General features: G+C 40.4%; 1 protein-coding gene across 1 annotated transcript in view; it reads right to left on the reverse strand.

The window, feature by feature from the left end:
• The window catches only part of mtrex (Mtr4 exosome RNA helicase), a 22,415-nt gene extending 4,371 nt beyond the window's left edge, over positions 1-18,044 (reverse strand). The window contains exons 1-23 of the mRNA XM_042394294.1: positions 17,857-18,044; positions 17,395-17,535; positions 16,516-16,582; positions 15,289-15,351; positions 15,046-15,158; positions 14,083-14,257; positions 13,849-13,939; positions 13,618-13,742; positions 13,309-13,407; positions 12,985-13,105; positions 12,769-12,900; positions 9,133-9,212; positions 8,538-8,648; positions 7,674-7,775; positions 6,334-6,459; positions 5,589-5,739; positions 4,998-5,170; positions 4,834-4,902; positions 4,628-4,753; positions 4,421-4,531; positions 4,118-4,306; positions 1,082-1,245; positions 827-932 (exon numbers count right to left, since the gene is read on the reverse strand). Coding sequence (XP_042250228.1) covers positions 827-932; positions 1,082-1,245; positions 4,118-4,306; positions 4,421-4,531; positions 4,628-4,753; positions 4,834-4,902; positions 4,998-5,170; positions 5,589-5,739; positions 6,334-6,459; positions 7,674-7,775; positions 8,538-8,648; positions 9,133-9,212; positions 12,769-12,900; positions 12,985-13,105; positions 13,309-13,407; positions 13,618-13,742; positions 13,849-13,939; positions 14,083-14,257; positions 15,046-15,158; positions 15,289-15,351; positions 16,516-16,582; positions 17,395-17,535; positions 17,857-17,957 — 2,736 coding nt within the window. The 5' untranslated portion in view covers positions 17,958-18,044. The remainder of the gene's footprint in view (positions 1-826; positions 933-1,081; positions 1,246-4,117; positions 4,307-4,420; positions 4,532-4,627; positions 4,754-4,833; positions 4,903-4,997; positions 5,171-5,588; positions 5,740-6,333; positions 6,460-7,673; positions 7,776-8,537; positions 8,649-9,132; positions 9,213-12,768; positions 12,901-12,984; positions 13,106-13,308; positions 13,408-13,617; positions 13,743-13,848; positions 13,940-14,082; positions 14,258-15,045; positions 15,159-15,288; positions 15,352-16,515; positions 16,583-17,394; positions 17,536-17,856) is intronic.
• Between the last annotated feature and the right edge of the window lie 60 nt (positions 18,045-18,104).

The following is an 18,104-nucleotide window of genomic DNA, read 5'->3' on the forward strand; positions in this document are numbered from 1 at the left end:
GTGTTTTTGCAGAACATTATGATATCACAGTGAAGTTGACCTTTGACCCATAGGATATAAAATGTCATCACTTCATCATTTTATCTTATTAGGCATTTTTGTGAAACTTTGTCATAATTAGCGTATGAATTCTTGAGTTCTGGCCAAATACATGTTTGGTGAGATCACAGTAATCTTAAACCACCAAAATCTAATCAAGTCATCCTTGAGTCCAAGTGGATGTTTGTGCCAAATATGAAGAAATTCCCTCAAGGCGTTCCTGAGGTATCGGATATGACGGGAATGGGACGGACAGACAAACCGAAAACATAATAATAGAAGTCTTCTGGAGCACTCTCATGTCAGAATAAGTGAGTGGATGAGTTTAGTTTAATGACAGGTGACAGCTGCACACATACACCAACACACACACAGCGGTCCTGTGTATTGGTATACAAATATGACAGCTGCTTGTTGTCGTTCCCTCTCTGATAAAGCATTTGAATAAGACTCAAAAGAGAGGCGATGACAATGGGAGCCATTTTTCAGTTTAGACACAAATGTGTTCTGTTGAGGAGGATGAGCTGATGTGGAGCCAAAGAAAAGGTTTGTTAAACCATCTGACACTGGATTGCTTCATTAGGCAAGACAAACACACACATCAACCTCAGGTTTCTGTTTTGGTTGCAGTGCATGGGAAGAGGCCAAGAATGCAATTGAAGACCTAATGTGTGGGAATGAGAATAAGCTTTTTTATCTCAATGTGGGGAAAGACTTCATATTTGTTTGTACGGAGAATTAGGGGAATTATGTGTGTTTTTGTGAGTGTGCGCGCATGTGCACGTACGTTCTCCTGGAAGACAAAGCAGGACAGCAGAGCGGTGGCTTGTTCGACCGTTAGATCGTTGAAGAGACCGTTGAACACCATCTCGGTCAACAGGAGCTCATCGGCGCTGGAGAGATTGACAGAAAGAGAATTAATAGACATTTTATTAACTAATCTTGCACAATCTGTTACATCTATCCTTGTTAAACTAGTGTCAGACAAGTTAATTAACTTTATTTATTCATATTGCATGCTGAATGTGTGCTCTGTCCTGACCTGCTGATTTCACAGGCGACCCTCCCTTTCATCTCGATGACGTCAGAAGGACTGGCGAAGCCGAGGCGCCGCAGAACTCTTTTCCTGCACTTCAGCTTGTCCATCTGCAGGACGGTCCGAGCTTTCTTCAGCTCTCGCTTGGCTGTTCGAACATCTGCCGCAATCTAAAAACACAAAAACAAATGTATTGTAATATATTGCAACCATAAGTATCTTCGGGGAAGCTCAAGTAAATGAAAAAGCCTTTCTAATAACTAAATGCACTGTGAAAACAACCAGCTGTGCTACACTCACATGAGCTACTTTCAAACACTACATTAACCGTCACAGTGATGGAGTAGAACATTTGAATTATCTGACAACAGTTGTTAATCTGCCTGCCTATCTGTCCTTAATGAGGTCCGTTACTGACCTCAACCTTTACCCGTTTGTTACAACACACCTCAGAGCCGCAAGTACAAAGAAAGATTGCAGCAGCGTGGTTTATTACTTAAGCAATGTCAGCATATTTTTCCTCAAGTGGTGGCTGCATGTGAGATACTGAAGAAAGCTATCAGCATAGAAAATGAATGGCGTTCTAACTTTAGCCTACACGGTATCACATGTGTCGACTTTAGCAGCCATGGTGTGTTTTTGTGAGCTGTGACAAAATGGGATAATGTGCTACCTGCTTTGCTAAACAAATTAAGTGCTTTGACTATTAAAAAGGTCAAAGGAGAGGTCAGCTGCAGAAACAAGACGAGGATTAGCTGTGAGTGGCCGTCCAGGGATTGGAGAGATGTTAATAGAAGAGCAGGTTAATCTTAAAAGTCTTACTCTGCCAGTCCAACATAAAGTAATCCAGTTTAGACTGTACTGTACACTCTATCATTTCACAACACACACACATACATATATATACACACACACACACACACACACACAAGACCACAGACAGATGTAAATGTTTATCTAAATTGTCAAACATAGTCCAGTTTGTGTTTCTCCCTCATCTATCATACAGTAGTGCTATTTCAACTGGTCCCATAAATCATGTTGTATTGAACTGAGCTGACTAGATCTTTCAGTAAAGCAGAGCATGACATAAAAGGTGTTCTTGTTATTTATCATATTTTATTATATGTGAAGTTATTCATGACTGAGCAATTTGACATTTCCTGATATGCTCCACTCTTAGCGATAAGAGGAGATATGGGGCAGGAGCCCTGTGAGGTTCGGTGGAAGGTTTGAACATCCAGGCTAATAGGTTAATCGATATGGAAGACTAAAAACAAGCTAAAATAATATTTAAATGGAATTAACAACAAAATGGGTCGTGGTTAAGGGACGTGTATGATATGTGTTGTAGATATGGGTTTTATGATCAATTCAGTCAGTTGGAGAAGATCGATGTTGTATCTTTAAGGGAAAAAGTGTTTTGAGGCTAAACACGACTGGGCAAATGAGATCTGAGGTAAACTAAAGCTGCGTACTTATTGTGAAATTAAATATGACTATTTCACTGAAAATTATGTTTATTTTATTTATCAAAGGAAAAAAAAGGTCAATTTGTGCTCAAATTAGAGCTTGTATTCTACATCTTCATATTGAAGCGGGTTGATTTGTTGTTTTGGAAGAGTCAAATTGTCCAATGTGTGATCTCAGGGAAAATAATTATCATTTTGTTTTTTACTGCCCATTGTGTTTTAAGTTTCGTGATTCTTTGTTTGATGACATAAAGGATACTAATGAGTTGCTGGAAATGAACGACTCACAAGGTAAAAATTTACAGTGTTCCTTAGTCTTAATACACTTCCTGAAGTGTTGCCAATATATTATTACGGGACCGGTATGTTCTAACGTTGAGTTCACTTCCCTGTAAAAGAGAATATTTTGAGTTTTAACAGGAAGTACATTGTTTTATTTTACTAGGTGTACACAATCATTTCCTTTTTTTATTTCCTTCCTTAGTTCTGGACTTTTCCCTGATAAGATACGCATTTTCCTCACCATGTTTACTTTCAGTGCTTTTGCTAAATATGTGACCTTGAGCTACTTTAACTACTTAAACTAAACGTGCTGATATTTTTACATCTTGGAGATAAGGTTTTATTTATTTTCATTCATAAATCTGCAAAACAGAAGATTGTCCAGACATATGTGTTGCAGGGCTCCTGTAAAGCTTGCACCATTAAAGTGTACGGATGAGATCATGTTGGCCAGCGTTTAGCATTTAGTGACTCTGCTGAGCTTTTACACAGCCAGAGAGCATATCTGCAAAACAGACACTGTGAAACCAAGAAGGGCTGAGTCAGGACAACTGGACTTGGTTGAATATACTTGATGACATTTCCCTTCTCATCCAAGTGGCTTCTTCACTTCTAACTGACTGGGAGTTCCAGGTGTTTAACTTGTGTGGGGTCGTTATTAAAGTAATCGATACCACTTGGTTTGTTATAGTGCTCCTGGCTGTTGTAAGAGTCGTTGGAGTCACCTGAGGCCAAACTGTGAATGCTTTGTTTCTCTACATCTGCAGTGAAGTTGTGCTGCTGCCTTGCAATAAAATGCTGAAAGACAGTCCAGGGAAGTGAAGTCCACTAGTCTACTATTCAACATGACGCAGAGTTCGAAGAGTTCGACAGATACCTGATAAAGAAAATAAATAAAATCAACTCCTTATTACGGGTCCTTATTCATTATATCATCTGCCTTGCTCCATGTGACCTGATCAGGTGTTTTTCGGTTATCGGACCTACAGTATGACTGTGCGTGAGGCCCTGTAGGAACAATGTCCTTGCTTTTTTCCTGTGTTTGTCTGTACCAGTATATAAAGTCACGGACGACGTGTCTACCAGGAAAAGACAATTGAAGGTCAGTGATTTGTATCTATCAAAATGGAACCGATGTAGATAAATAGGAAAGATAAACCAACTTTAACCTGTGGATAAATTGTTTAACTTTAAATAGAGTTTGACATTTAGCAGGGTTTCACATGATTTGACTTTCAACTCACACACACACACACACAACCTGAAGTACACATATGTAGTTTCTCACCAGAGCTTTCTTCTCACAGAGAGAATAGACCGATTCCAAGTTGGGGTCGCTGTGCAGCGGGTGGGAGTACATGCGGTGCTCAAAGGCCTCCACCTTCTGAATAACTTTCTTCAGTGCAGGGTCTTTGATGCCCATGTCATCTACAGGGTCGAGCAGAGGAACTCCATCTGGGAAGCGCTTCTGCACTTCCTGCGGCGGGACAAAATGGTTGAAGGGAAAGACAGAAAAACCATATAGGTTTTAATTTCTGTTTACCTGTATCAGTTTCAACATCTTCCATTTCAAGATGGCGGCATTTTGTACCTGTATAGACTTGAGCATGAGCTGCCTGTTGTCAAAGGGCCTCAGGTCTTTGGGGATGTAAAGACGAACTGAGCTGATGGAAGTCAGGAGATGGAGCATCACTGGGACCACCTGAGCAAAAACAAAAAAAAGACAATGAATCATTGTCATCCTGATTACAGACACATGAAGTCATATTCATGTTTGTTAATATGCACTTTCACCCACCTGCATCTCTCCAGTCTCCCCTGGAGCAGCAGGTTTAGCAGCTTCAGTCGCTGCATCTTTTACACTCTCTTTACTACAGTGGACCAAGACCTCCACCACATACAGCGGCTCTGAGTCTGTACTGGTCTAAAAAAGAGGAAATGCATGTTAGTCACAGTGAGATGAAAATGACTTCACATACATGTGACACTATGACACCGACTTACCTTCACATTAGACTTCTTGCAAAAGTTTACAACGACTCCCCAGCCAAAGTCAGCATCTTCATTTTTTACCTGTGCAATCACGACAAAGAGACATTAAGCGACGTGTAAAAAAAATCTATAAATATCGTTCTGTCCTCATAGTATCACTGCATGTGAAGTCTTACCTTGACAAGTCGCCCAGGCTGCAGGAAGGGCAAGCAGTACTTGGGTTTATGGACAAACTCTTGTATCTCTTTACCCAGTTTGGCCAGCTGCTGTCTGATTTTAAAGTAAGTGACCACACTTTCTTCATTGGGAATCTCAATGGCGTGGTACTGCTCCTCCAACTTCTTAATTTCTGCACAGAAAGAATCAGCAATATGATTAAAATACAACCTAGAACTGGGCAACAGGATAGACAATGTTTTTCTATTTCAGCATCTTCCACTAAAATCCTGTCTTGACGATTTTTCTACACATCTCACCTCTTGACATGAAAAATAATTTATACCAGACATCTGATAATGTATCTTGGAATCAAGAAAGTTGCTGCAAAATACAACCTCTGCAGCCTCTTACGGTAAACAAAATGCAGCCTCTTATAGTAAAGTCTGATTTATCTTTAACAGCCTACAATGTATGCTAATCACGTACACATGTATCCCTGTAGAACAAGAATGTAAAGAAGTGTCTGTCTAGTCGCTACTACCTCACCCAACTTGGGAGTGTACAGTAGTACATATGTGGGGGGGGGGGGGGGCGGGGGACCTGCTTACTCTCCACGACACCAGGCAAAGCCCTGTAGTGTTGGAACTGGTAGAAAGACTTCTCCAGCATGTACTCTGGGTTGATTTCCTCCACACGCAGCAGGTTGAGCACCATGTTGTAGGTCAGGTGGAAGGCACTGTTCAAAGGGTCTGCTGAGCCCTGCACAGCAAAAGAAAAAAAGTCATTAAAAATAAACATAATGAATTCTTAATGTGTGCGTTTTGATAGCATTATTAATATTTTACAAGGGTGCTAAGAAATAAATATATAATAAATGCAGTCCGAGTTACTTTCAAATAATAAAACACTGCTGAGGATTTTGTAATCATAACTTTTGAACCTCCAGAACCACAGATATGTGTTCGACATCTTTATCCAAGACACCCTTGGAGTTAAGAGCTGCGACGGTGCCAACAAACAGTTTTACATTAACAAAGCCTCTTTCAAAATCTATGCGGCTACATATTTATAGCAGCGGAGCCATAAATGTGTCAAATCAAAGACATAAGACCGAGAGTCTCTGGCCACAACTTGACAACGCACAGGCTGTGTGTTGTCAAGTTTTGATGGCCTGATGATCCATAGAGAGCAACTCCTGACGATTTTTTATCAGTCGTTCCAAGAGATTCTCAGCATGACAGCAAGGGAATATGTTTCATTGATAAGAACTGAAGAGGTTTGCATAGATATGATGGATGACTAGTAAGTGTATACACAAAGGACAAAGTTTTATAGCTCCTGGATTCACAGTACCTTAAGTAACTGTTTGCCTACAGCTGGACTCATCTTTTCGTCCACCATGAAGATAACAATTCCCCTGTCGTCCATTCCTCTCCTCCCAGCACGCCCAGACATCTGGATGTACTCACCTGAAGTAATCTAGATCACGTGAAAACACACATAACATTAAGAACAAAGAAATATGTTAGTGATTTCTTTATATACCTGTAATATTGTGTATATTTGTCGTTGAGATGAACGCTGAAAAAGAAATGGCATATTCTACTACTGACAAAAGAAGGTAGGCAGAGAATATGACTAAATATTAGAGAAAACAGTTGAGGTATTTCTACAATCAGTGCCTCGCCAAGTATTGAATGTGTACCATAGAAATCTAGATGATGCAATTGTCTCGAGAGGAAGAGACAACCAGCTTTCCACAAGCCTGTGAGGCATATGGCTCTGATTAAACTTGTTATCTACTGGTCTTTGAGCAATAAAAAATGCAAAAAAAAAAAAAAAGAGAAAAAGGCAGATAAGATTTTTTTGTGCTGAAATGATCTGATCCTCATTTCAGGCATGCCATGGGATCAGCACTTGATTTGAAACACAGTGTGTTTCAGGAATGAGAGTTGTGTGTATTTAAGTGTGTGAGTGCCTGCGTGGAGCTTTGGCACTATCAGAGGCACCAGATGTTCCTGATGAACCTCTTGGAGGGCAGTTTTCTTCTCTTTGGCATTCTCTTCAATCCTTTGTGTGTGTGTGTATGTATGTGTGGGTGTATGTGTGTGAGCTGAAAATCCATGTGTATGAAGTGAAGATGAAGGGTGCTTCTAAGTGATGGCAGCTCCACACACAGCCCCCAGCTCTTATAAACAATACGTGGCTGTTTATGTGGCGATGTGAGCTGCAGCACTTTAAGACCTTATAAAGGCCTCAGAGCAACACACAGTGTGTCAATTCCACACTGCACACAGACCAGCAGTATTGTTTTAAAGAGATAGCACTGTTAATGAGTTTTACTGGATACTCAGGGAGGGTACAGTAACAGGAAGATTAGCTTCATGCGGCTCTCTTATTGGATGTTTATGGGCTATGTAGCATCCCCTTATGAGGCAGAGAAACTTTTCCAAAGGAATTGCCTAGTTTACATAAATTACACGATTGAACTTCCTGCTTATGTGTGTCAACAGCCACAGCTGTGGAAATTGCAGTTCGAAAACATAACATTTTGATTTTGCATGTAATGTAGGATGAGGGAACCGATCCAGGGCTCCTGCTGATAGAATTTCCCCTTGACTGGATGTTTGGTGACACTAACTGTGTGTGTGTGTGTGTGTGTGTCTGTGTGTGTGTGTTGTGAGTGCTCTTACAAAGCGGTGATTCTTGCCATCAAACTTCCGGGCACTAGTGAAGAGCACAGTGCGAGCCGGCATGTTGATGCCCATGGCGAATGTCTCTGTGGCAAACAGGGCCTGGCATGAGAATAAAAAGGCAGCATTAAGATAATCTCATCTCTATTTTATGACAGTGCAATTGTTGGTCCAAACAAACAAACATTCAGTGTTCATCAAAATGCGTTTTGTTTGTCTTAGAGGGCTAATAAATATGTTGAAGGCATTTTGTTCCTCAAAAACGTCTGCGAAGCCAAAGTATTTTGATACAGCATTGTTAACAAAGATGTTTGCTTGCTAGCAGTCTTCTTCGTGGCCTTTTGTTGGCACATTTTGTTTTGGCATGTTTCTTGGAGTGTTACTGCCACCAGCTGTTAATCAGTGGAATGGCCTGAAACTAGCAGCAAAAAGTACATTGAGTTGCAGGACTCATAAATGCATTCATAGTGGTCAAAAACTTTACAAGGTACCTTTAATTATTATTATTGTACATATCAGCAGAAACTGCCTGGACTGTACCAATTCCACTTTTATGTATCAATTTTCAGTACCCTTTGTTATCTTTTGTTCTGTTAGATTTCATTGTTGTAAATTTATGATGTGTGTCTTTATGTTAACTAACTTATTTTACACTGCCATTTTGGTCAGGCCTCCCTTGTAAAAGAGATCATGTATTTCAAGAGACTTCCTCATTAAATAAAGATAAAATAATATTTTGTCCATATGTGAGAACATTTCTTGAACATCATTTAAAAATTAAGCCATTGCAGTAACCCTGTGAGGTGGAATAAGTCTGATTTGTTTCAGCGTGTTTTATGCATCTTAATGCAGAAGTAGTCGTACCTTCAGCAAGCCTTCAGAGAAAAGGATCTCTATGGTCTCTTTCAGGATGGGCAGTAGGCCTCCATGATGGATTCCTATCCCCCTCTTCAACAGCGGCAGCACATGCTCCACCTGAGGAATACAGAGTGTTGTTAGCAGATTACTGTTTGTACTATTTGTTTATGAAGGTTTCAAGCGCACAAGTTCATAACATCACAGCCATAAGCACCAGAGAAGCAGAAAGTGGAAAAGTATCTGACCCTCGTAGTGGAAAAGTGTGATCTATGGTTGGCTTTGCCGTTGCTCGTGCTGTAGCGGTCTACCCACTAACTACTATTACCTCAACATGGCTGGTTTTCATAATGTGACTCAACACAGCTGGGTAAAACAACAGGAGCTCAGTGTTTGAGTCCGTGTTGACATTATGTGTGTAGCTATTTAACAGTCCTCCGTTAGTAGAAAGTGACTATGAAGGATATGTTGAGGCTCTTTTTCTTGTCACCATTATAACGTGGCAGCGTTGGGTTCAAACGCTGGAGTAAGACAATCTCGGAGGGTTATAAAAACATCACACCAGTTGTGAGCGACCACAGTGTGAGAATACAGTCCTCCTCACCTGGGGGAGTTTCTTGTCTTCGTCTGACAGGCAGTCCACGGCGTTGTTGAACACTTCCTCCACCAGGCGTTTCTCATCATCTGGAACAAACAAATCGTGCCGTTGTTAACAACAACTTCTCATAGCTGTTCAGAAAAAGTGTTGGGAATATTAGAACAAAGTCGTTTCTCACATCTTGAACCTGTATCCCAACAACTCAACAATGTTTCAAATGTAATTTTTCTCGGAATGTGTGGTTAATCCAGGACACTGGGGAGTTTTGTGGGAAACAGCTTACAGGAAAACTCTTACCACCCAGGGACTGAGGAAGCAAATGATGCTGCTTCATTTGCTTCAAGTCTTGTTAACTCTGTAGTTTATTTCTCTGTATTATTAACAAATGTTCATATTGATTAATTGACCATTTTTTAAATCCACAGATTCAAAACACTCTAATTGAAGCTGAGGTTTTATTACAAAAACATTGTCTGGAAAATGTTTGACTGCTGACACATTTTTAACCAACACTTTATCGTTGGACTCTATCTATCTTCACTATGTGAATACACTGACTGTGCCACCACCACCACTATCTTATTATTGTGTTAATCACATAACATTGTTTGCTGTAGCTAGTTGGCTATCTCTGTCCATTTCTGGCTGTGTGGAAACTTAGTCACATGCCTGTCTTTATTCATGAGACCATTCTGGGAAACCTTCTGTTTCTTGTGCCCGTATTAGTCAGAACCTTGGAGTTCCGCAGTGTCTAAGGACCCAGTAAGCATTTTTAATAACAAATGACTTTAGTGTGAGTGGGTTCTTGTACTGTGGTTTAATAAGAAAGCATTACCACAGAAGAACACACACACATGAAATGCAAGGTAAGTCCATGGCTCAAAGCCATGACATCCACTTCATATCATACATGTAGCTATTAACTCAAACAGAGCAGACTTCTTAAAGATTTCTAACATAGTTGCTCAAGTAGAGGCAAGTGTGCTAATTAAGACTAAAGCTCCATCTGTGGCCCCTCGAGCCTGCAAAGTTCATTATACTCCAGGGTATGACAGTATACTGACACACACTTTTGCGCCTTGCCAGCACTTTTTGTGCACAACTGGAAGTTTTGTCCTGATGATGACAGCAAAGGAAAGGTCAGAGGGTCATCAAAAACTTTACGATTTATTCTCTGATGAACATGAATATCCACAACAAACTTTATGGCAACTTGATCAGTAATTTCCAGGATACTTTGTCATGAATTTAAGTGTTGGTCATGGGGAAATTTTGACTTAATAGTGGACAAAAGTCATGAGGAGGTGTGTCATTCATCCCTTGGGCTAGGGATGATGAATATCCAGGCTTTAGCAACGTCAGGCCCTGCCATTAGTGGCTAATAACAACTATAATGCTGCAGTACAACAACACAACAACACAAGACTGTCCACCTATTAGTCTTTGCATGTACCACTTTATACTTTCTTTTTGTCACTGCATCTCTGCACTTGGTCAATTTATTTGTGTTTCGGCACCAGCTGGTCCCCTGACTCCAACACAGCTCTGCCAGTCCACTAACACTGCCCAGAAACTATGTGTCACAGTACAAAGCAGGGACAGAGAGAGGGGGGCTAATTTCTCTATTGAACAAAAAAAAAAAAGAGAGAGATTGAGAAAAAGATAAGGATTGAAGGAAGAAGGCACAAAGTCAGAGAGGTAGAAGAGAGGGAAATGGGGGGTGGGGGTTGGGATGGGGGGTGGGGGTACAGAGGCTGGTAAGAGAGAAACCAGAAGAGCCACGTTGCTCCCTCTCCTCATCATATCCCAACCTACACACACACACACACACAAACATAGGAACTCCACGCCAACAACAACCTGCCAACAAACACAATCTGCCTTCTCAACTGTTTACTAGAGAGAAAAGAGGAAAAAAGAAAGAGTTGGTGTCTGTGAGTTTGTAAATGACAGACATGTATTGGTAAATGAAGCTGAGCAAAAAAGAGTAGTGAGGAGAAGTACAAAGAAAAATAGAAAGAAATTCACTACTGAAACTCATGCAGCATTTTAATGTTGAACCATTCAAAGCAATTATCTCAGCTGTCATTAAGTAAAAGCAATATTTGTGATGCAATTTTCTGTAGCCGTAAAATACAATCACAGTTTGACATGAAAGCTTCTTATTTGTTTAAACTACGGAAAAAAAAAGTCAATCACTCTTGTACAAATCTGCTTATTTCAATATTTTTCCCCCATTAAGTGAAACATTTCTTCAAATGAAATGATCTGAATTCTATTACTGGATGCCATCTGCCTTATTCCTCTAGGAAAGTTTGGTTTGTTTAAGAAAGTTTCATATGTTTTAAGAATTGTGTTGGTAATGAGAAATGATCTTTGGCAGAATAGATCCTTTTGTTTTTTTTGCAATATTGATGATGAAACTGGCAGTGCCGACAGACAAAAGGCTTCAGTGTTGGAAGAGTTCAGCATTAAAACAAACTTCATTTATAAGAATGTCAGAGCACATGCAGAAAAAACAAACCGAGATCAGGGAGGAAAAATGTTTCCCGAGTAAGACTTCGTAAGTATGTTTTATTTAACAGAAAAAGCCCGACGCCGGTGGATGTGAGCCAAACTCAATCTGCTGGATTATCTCCCATCATGCAGAGATTTGTCCTCATGAAGCAACTTCACTTATCCACTGGACCAAACAGCAGGACCAGCTGTGCAGGCGTGATAAGCCATATTCATGGCTTCACTCAGTGGGGAGGATTCATTCAGCATAGCTTGCCAACAGTTCAGCCTTTTGGTGAGTGGTTTTTTGCTTGCCTAATTTCAAGTCCCTCCAACTTTCTCAGCAATTTTTCGCAAAAATATGTTTATTCTGGCATTTCAGAAAGACAATCTGATCACCAATTCCAAGAATATGCTCACTCTTAAATGTGCTGATAGAGTGACCTTTATACCTGATAGGTGACAAATGCAGTGAAAATACAGCCTGTAATAAAATTATTTAATTTACGCTAATAAGAGGTAAATTATGTCAATATGACATTTGATCACTGACAACTGGGTGAATAAGCAGCAAGGATTTTACACAGTCGGAATAATCGACTTTCCAGAATGGAAAATATCATGAGATTATGAAACTCACAATAATATGGCTATAAATCAGAGTTGCCAACTCTACTCTGGACTGTCACATCTGGAAAACATTTTAACCCTTATCACAGTCCAATCACCAGAATTTACGCTTTGTAAACACGAAAATCATTGATCTATATCGTGTCGAATCTGCTTAACAGACAATTTGACATGAATTGGGCTTCGCAAACCAGGAAAAAGGATTAATAAACTCATTTAAAATACACATCACATGCCATCGATCTACTGTTTCAAGAGTCTGACGTAAACCTTCCACTATGCACGCAGTTCAAAAAAAACCACCATTACTATTGTGTACAGCTACTGAACTGGTGCTTGCAGCAGTATTGTGCAGCGCATACAATGTCAGTCATGCTTGACTGCTTTTAAATAGTCTCTTTGCTGAATTACCCCTGATGTTGCAAATCTCCATAGAGTGACAGGCAAAGTATAAAAAAATAATTATACACACGTATAAGTTGTGATAAAGCTGAAACACTGAAATGTAGCACGTACCCCTGTTAAAGTCCAGTTTGGCCACCTGCAGAGCGTACGCCTCACACTCTTTCTTGCTGAAGCTGAAAATGATGACAGGCTGGAAGTTCCTCTCCATGATCATCTTCACTATTTTGAACACACTGGATGGACCTGAAGAGACCATGTGTGCATGTGAGTGCACAAACACAAACTTTGATGTATATCAATGAATTCAAATCAAAGTGACACACTCACCTCTGGTTCCTCCTTTCCGTCCTCTCGGGTCCCATTTGCCCCCTCCGCTGCTGCTCCCAGAATCCCCAGCGTCTCTCAGCACCTGCATAGCTGTATTGAAATTGTCCTCTCTGAAGTCTCCCTGAAAAATAGCAAAACACAAACAGTTATGTTATGCATCATATACTGTACATCACCTAAAGACTGGTTGCAATGGATGTGTCCAAAATTAGGAAACAGAGCAAGTGTCATCTTGGGCTAATATGAGATCTATAGGATTATTTATCACTAATTAGCCGACTCTCTTCCATAACTCTGAAGTATACTCTGTGTGTGTGTCCTTACATTCTCATCAACCACCAGGTGGAGTCCGTCGCCCCCTGCAGGGAAGATGTAGTGTTGCAGCGGAGTGGGCCGGTAGTCTGTGTAGACTACATGGCATGGCTACAGAAGACATGAGACGGAACCACTTCATTAATTATGCAAAATAAAGGGCAGACAAACACAAAGACATGTTATCATGATCCCCTCATGAGAACTGACAGATAATTGTGGCCTTCTCACTTTACATACAGGAGGAGGGACAAAGTAACTTTAATTCTAACCCTTATAATTATAATATACATCAGTACAACTCCACAAAAGAAGGCCCACCTGCTTATGTAGGTGGCAAATCCACTCTGCAAACTGTCTAGCGTTGGGGATGGTGGCCGACAGGAAGACGTAATGCACGTTGTCAGGAAGAAGAATGATGGTCTCCTCCCACACCACACCACGCTCTGAAATACACAGAAATTAAAAGGGAATTGTCACTAATTATCATAAAAACGAAATGGACGTGGGTTGATCAATAGTGTGTTTGTGCCATCTGTGCTCTTTGCCCACCTGAATCTCTCATGTAATGGATCTCATCAAAGACGACCCACGCCACTTCCCTCATGATCTCAGAGCCTCGGTACAGCATGCTCCTCAAGATCTGGGAGGAAAGCAGTTCACTGTGTCAGAACAACGTCTCAGCTCCTTCTCTACTCCCCAGCTGTAAAGTGCCCCTTTCCAATAAAGGTGATATTTGACATATCTAATAAGGTTTCCACTTTTTCAGACACAACTATAACTCACCTCTGTTGTCATGACAAGGCAGGAGGCAGTGGGGTTGATGGTGACGTCACCAGTCATCAGTCCCACATCCTGGAACTCTTCGTACATTTCTCTGTACTTCTGGTTGGAGAGGGCTTTGATGGGGCTGGTAAAGATCACTCTCTGCTTCTCTCTGAGGGCTAGTGCAATGGCATATCTACAAGAAGAGGATATACAGTAAACCAGATTAGATCACAAATCTGACATTACTATGATTAATGAAAGATAATATTGATTGCTGTCCACCTGGGCCTTGATTTTCAAGGTTTTTGCTACCAAGAAAACTGCATTTGCAATTTTATCACTTGCACTTTGGAGCTTTAGATACCTCCAGTTCTCTGAGAGCACAGCTCTCCAAAATACATACTTGGAACAAACACAATCACAAACAGCTGACTAAAACGAGTAAAACTAATAAAGTCACAGTAGATTTTTTTAACTTGCATGAGATAAACAAGTCAAGAACTTTGATCTTGCATTATGAAAATCTAATTATCAGTAAAAATGAAATCCTGAATGGGAAAAATGTTCACTTTAACCTTCTAACAGTAATTACATTAAGGATAGTGTCACTTACAAGTAAAAACTTTCTCAAAAAATTCCACTTTGCTGCATCCAAGAGTCCAGAAAACTCCATTTTAAATTGCATTTATAAAAACAGTGACATGTGGATGTCATCAAATGTCAGTGTCATGTGCCACACAAACAATACAGATACAATGGCAGCAGATCCACCAATGCCAGTAGTCAAAGCTAGTAAATATTGCTATTCCTTAGTTATATTCACACAATAGAATATTTGCTTTAGTCTGGACTTAATTACATGCTTTGTTCAACAACACAGTAAGCAAATAAATTTTGAAACAGTTGTCACAATAGCAAAACAAAGGGGGGGGGAAAAACCACCAGAAATTATCCTTAGCGATGCTTATTGATGATACTCACTCAGCACAGACAGTCTTGCCAGCAGATGTGTGTGCGGACACAAGCACGGACTGGTTATTGTCGATACATAAAATAGCCTCGCGCTGGAACGGGTCGAGAATAAAAGGATACTCCTGCAAGACAAACAAGACAAAACGATCAAAACGAAGTAAAGTAATTCTAGTTCTGCAAAACAACTAGTTCAATGCACAGTCTTAGAGGAGTAATAACACAAAAGTACTGTAATTTAAAGGCCCATTATACCTTGGCTGCTTTCCCCACTCGCGGCTTCAGAGGTTTATATTCATCACTGGCAGGCAGAGCGACCTGTTAGGGAAAGACAGAATTTTTAACCATAAAAGTTTGACATTCATAATCAGAGAAATCAGACAGGTGACAAATGAAAGGAAACACCTGAATAAATTAGTGAAGAAACATAACGATGCCATAGATGGCACAAGAGGTCACTAGATAGCTGGTACACAAATGGTGTGAATCATAGGCCCTGTTTACACCTGGTATTAACATCCGAGATCCGATCACTCAGACCACATTCAGAGGTGGTCTGGGCCACATGTGACCACATTCATTTAGCAGTGTAAATGCAATGACGTCTTGGGCCACATTGAGGGACCGCCTATTCAACTGACGTCCTCTATTTTCCGGCAGACTAGGCACAGGACCCTCCGTCCAAAGCTGTTCAACTTGTCTGATAACAGGACAAACAAATTATTTTGTATTTCATGTGAATTAAAAACATAATCCACCTCCTGTTTTTTCCTGTTTTTCCCGTTCCCCTAACCGGTTTTCCTCTTCAAAGCTCAGGATTTATCAGGAGGACGGCTGCCGACTCCAAACAGTATGAACCTGGACTGTGTGTGTAATAGCTGACCGACTGGATGTGTAGAAGAACATGGAACATGAATTAACATTAGATCCTGACCGCTGCTGTCAGCGTGTCGGAAATTTAAATAAGGAATGAAGTTCTGCTGCTGTGTCTTGTGCGTAAATGTGCAGCGTCGCTCAATGGAAACACGCAGCTGCGGGGAGATCGCTGCATATAACGCTCTCTCTTTCTCTATTCCGACACGGAATATTTATATATATCCTGAATATTTATTCAATAGTTATTTAATAGTTATCAAACAAGTTGAGTCAGATCCTCCCGCCAATTAATAACAAACGAATTTGATCTTTGAAAACGGAAATGATGTCCGTGTTTATTTGCATATAGAGCGGGGAAGTGAGATCCGATCACAAGTGGTCACTCAGGACGCATGTGGAGACGCGTTTTAATGCCAGGTGTACACAGACGTACTTAAAGCTATCCACTTGTGATCAGATCACCCGAGACGCATGTTAATAGCAGGTGTAAACAGGGCCACAATTACACAGTGCTGTTCTGGCAGCTTGTGGTGCCTTACTAAGACAACTTCCTGGTTTTCCTTTTATATGTCAATCTGTAAATTTTCTTTGATTTGCTTTCTTTACCTCATGGGAACATCCTTCAACAGTCTCAACTTGCTCCACCTTCACTTGTGGCATAAATTCTGCAAGACTGGAACAGAGCAAAAGCAGCAACTTAAAATATTTTGCATATTCTGCAGCATCTCAAGCCAATATTCCACCCGACAGTGACAACACTCAAAATCATCGATTTGAATGACAAAGAGTTGAATTAACACCTTTCTGACAGTTTCAACTAAAACTAAAGTAAAGAGTAAAGTAATCACTCTATAGCACAGTTTCAACATTATATTATTGGATTATAATTATAAATTCATCCTCGTGTAAGCAGTATTCAAGGTGGAACTAAATTTAACTACTTTACAAAGTGCTGGGTATTTCATCTATAACAAAGCATTATATTCCATTTGTCAATCACACATTTTGTGTGTAAAATCTGAATCTGAGTAAAAAGTGCAATATTTCCCTCTGAAGTAGGGGAGAGGTAGAAGTATAAAGTAGCATAAAACAGAAATACTCCAGTAAAGTAGGAATAACCCAAATACTGTACAATATTTGAGTGAATGCAGTTATTTAGCTACTTTCCACCAATGATTAGTGACTGCAAACTCTGTCATAAAACAACAGTCAGGTGTCCATATGAACACTGAAAGATGTTTTCCTCGTTGTCATCATTCCTTCTGTTCATACTGGCTATTAACTGATCCCCTTCAAATGCACTTTCAATATAAGTGATAGTACAATAAGAAGGGATCATCTGGTATGAACAGGAGGAATGATTACAGCTGATTACTGTTAATGATTAATGATTACTGTTTCAATGTTCATTTGGGCATATGACTGTTGTTTTAAGACAGACTTGAAACATTGCGAACCCGTCTTCTAAGATGTACTTCATCTCACTTTAGGTCATTCGCAGATACGGCTTCCAGTCGTGGTTTCTTCCCAAACACCACCTCCTCTCCACCGTCGCTGTCTGCCTCCCTCTTGACCCTGGGAGATGGACCAGCCTCCTTGTCAGTGCCATTTTTAACAACAGCTTTGCTGCAAAATAGAAAAACACAGGCAGACACATATGTTAGCTGCTGTTAGCCGACGGTGTCTGAATTTACGCTGGAAAGGTTAGCTAAACAGTTTGAAATTTAAACTTCCTACACATATTATATGTAAAACATTAAAATACGTTTATCGGTACCGCTACACACTTTATCTGGTGTCTCATAAACGAGTTAACTGTCATTTAGCTCGCTAACTCGTCAGTTGACGTTAACGTTATCAGACACGAGCACACTTCATGCTACAATCAGGTTCCCTCTTAAAGTTCAAACCCCAAACTTAACTATGCGAAAAACCCCAAACATTTACCCTATTTCTGGAGTCAGTGAGGCAGGTATCTTTTTGCTTGTGGCACTTTGTTGTTCCTCGTCAAACACGCTGAACAAACCGTCTCCAAATGCGTCTGCCATGATTGTTAGGGGCACACTTCCCACAATACAACACGAGGTTGCTCTCCGGTAACACTTCCTCTACGGCAGCCGGGTGGTCCAAAAGTGACGCGTCATATATACGAAGTGTGAGGACTCAGTCTCTGTTTTGCTCTTTATTTAAAACCA

This window comes from Thunnus maccoyii, chromosome 19, assembly GCF_910596095.1.
Source record: "Thunnus maccoyii chromosome 19, fThuMac1.1, whole genome shotgun sequence".
NCBI lineage: Eukaryota > Metazoa > Chordata > Actinopteri > Scombriformes > Scombridae > Thunnus > Thunnus maccoyii.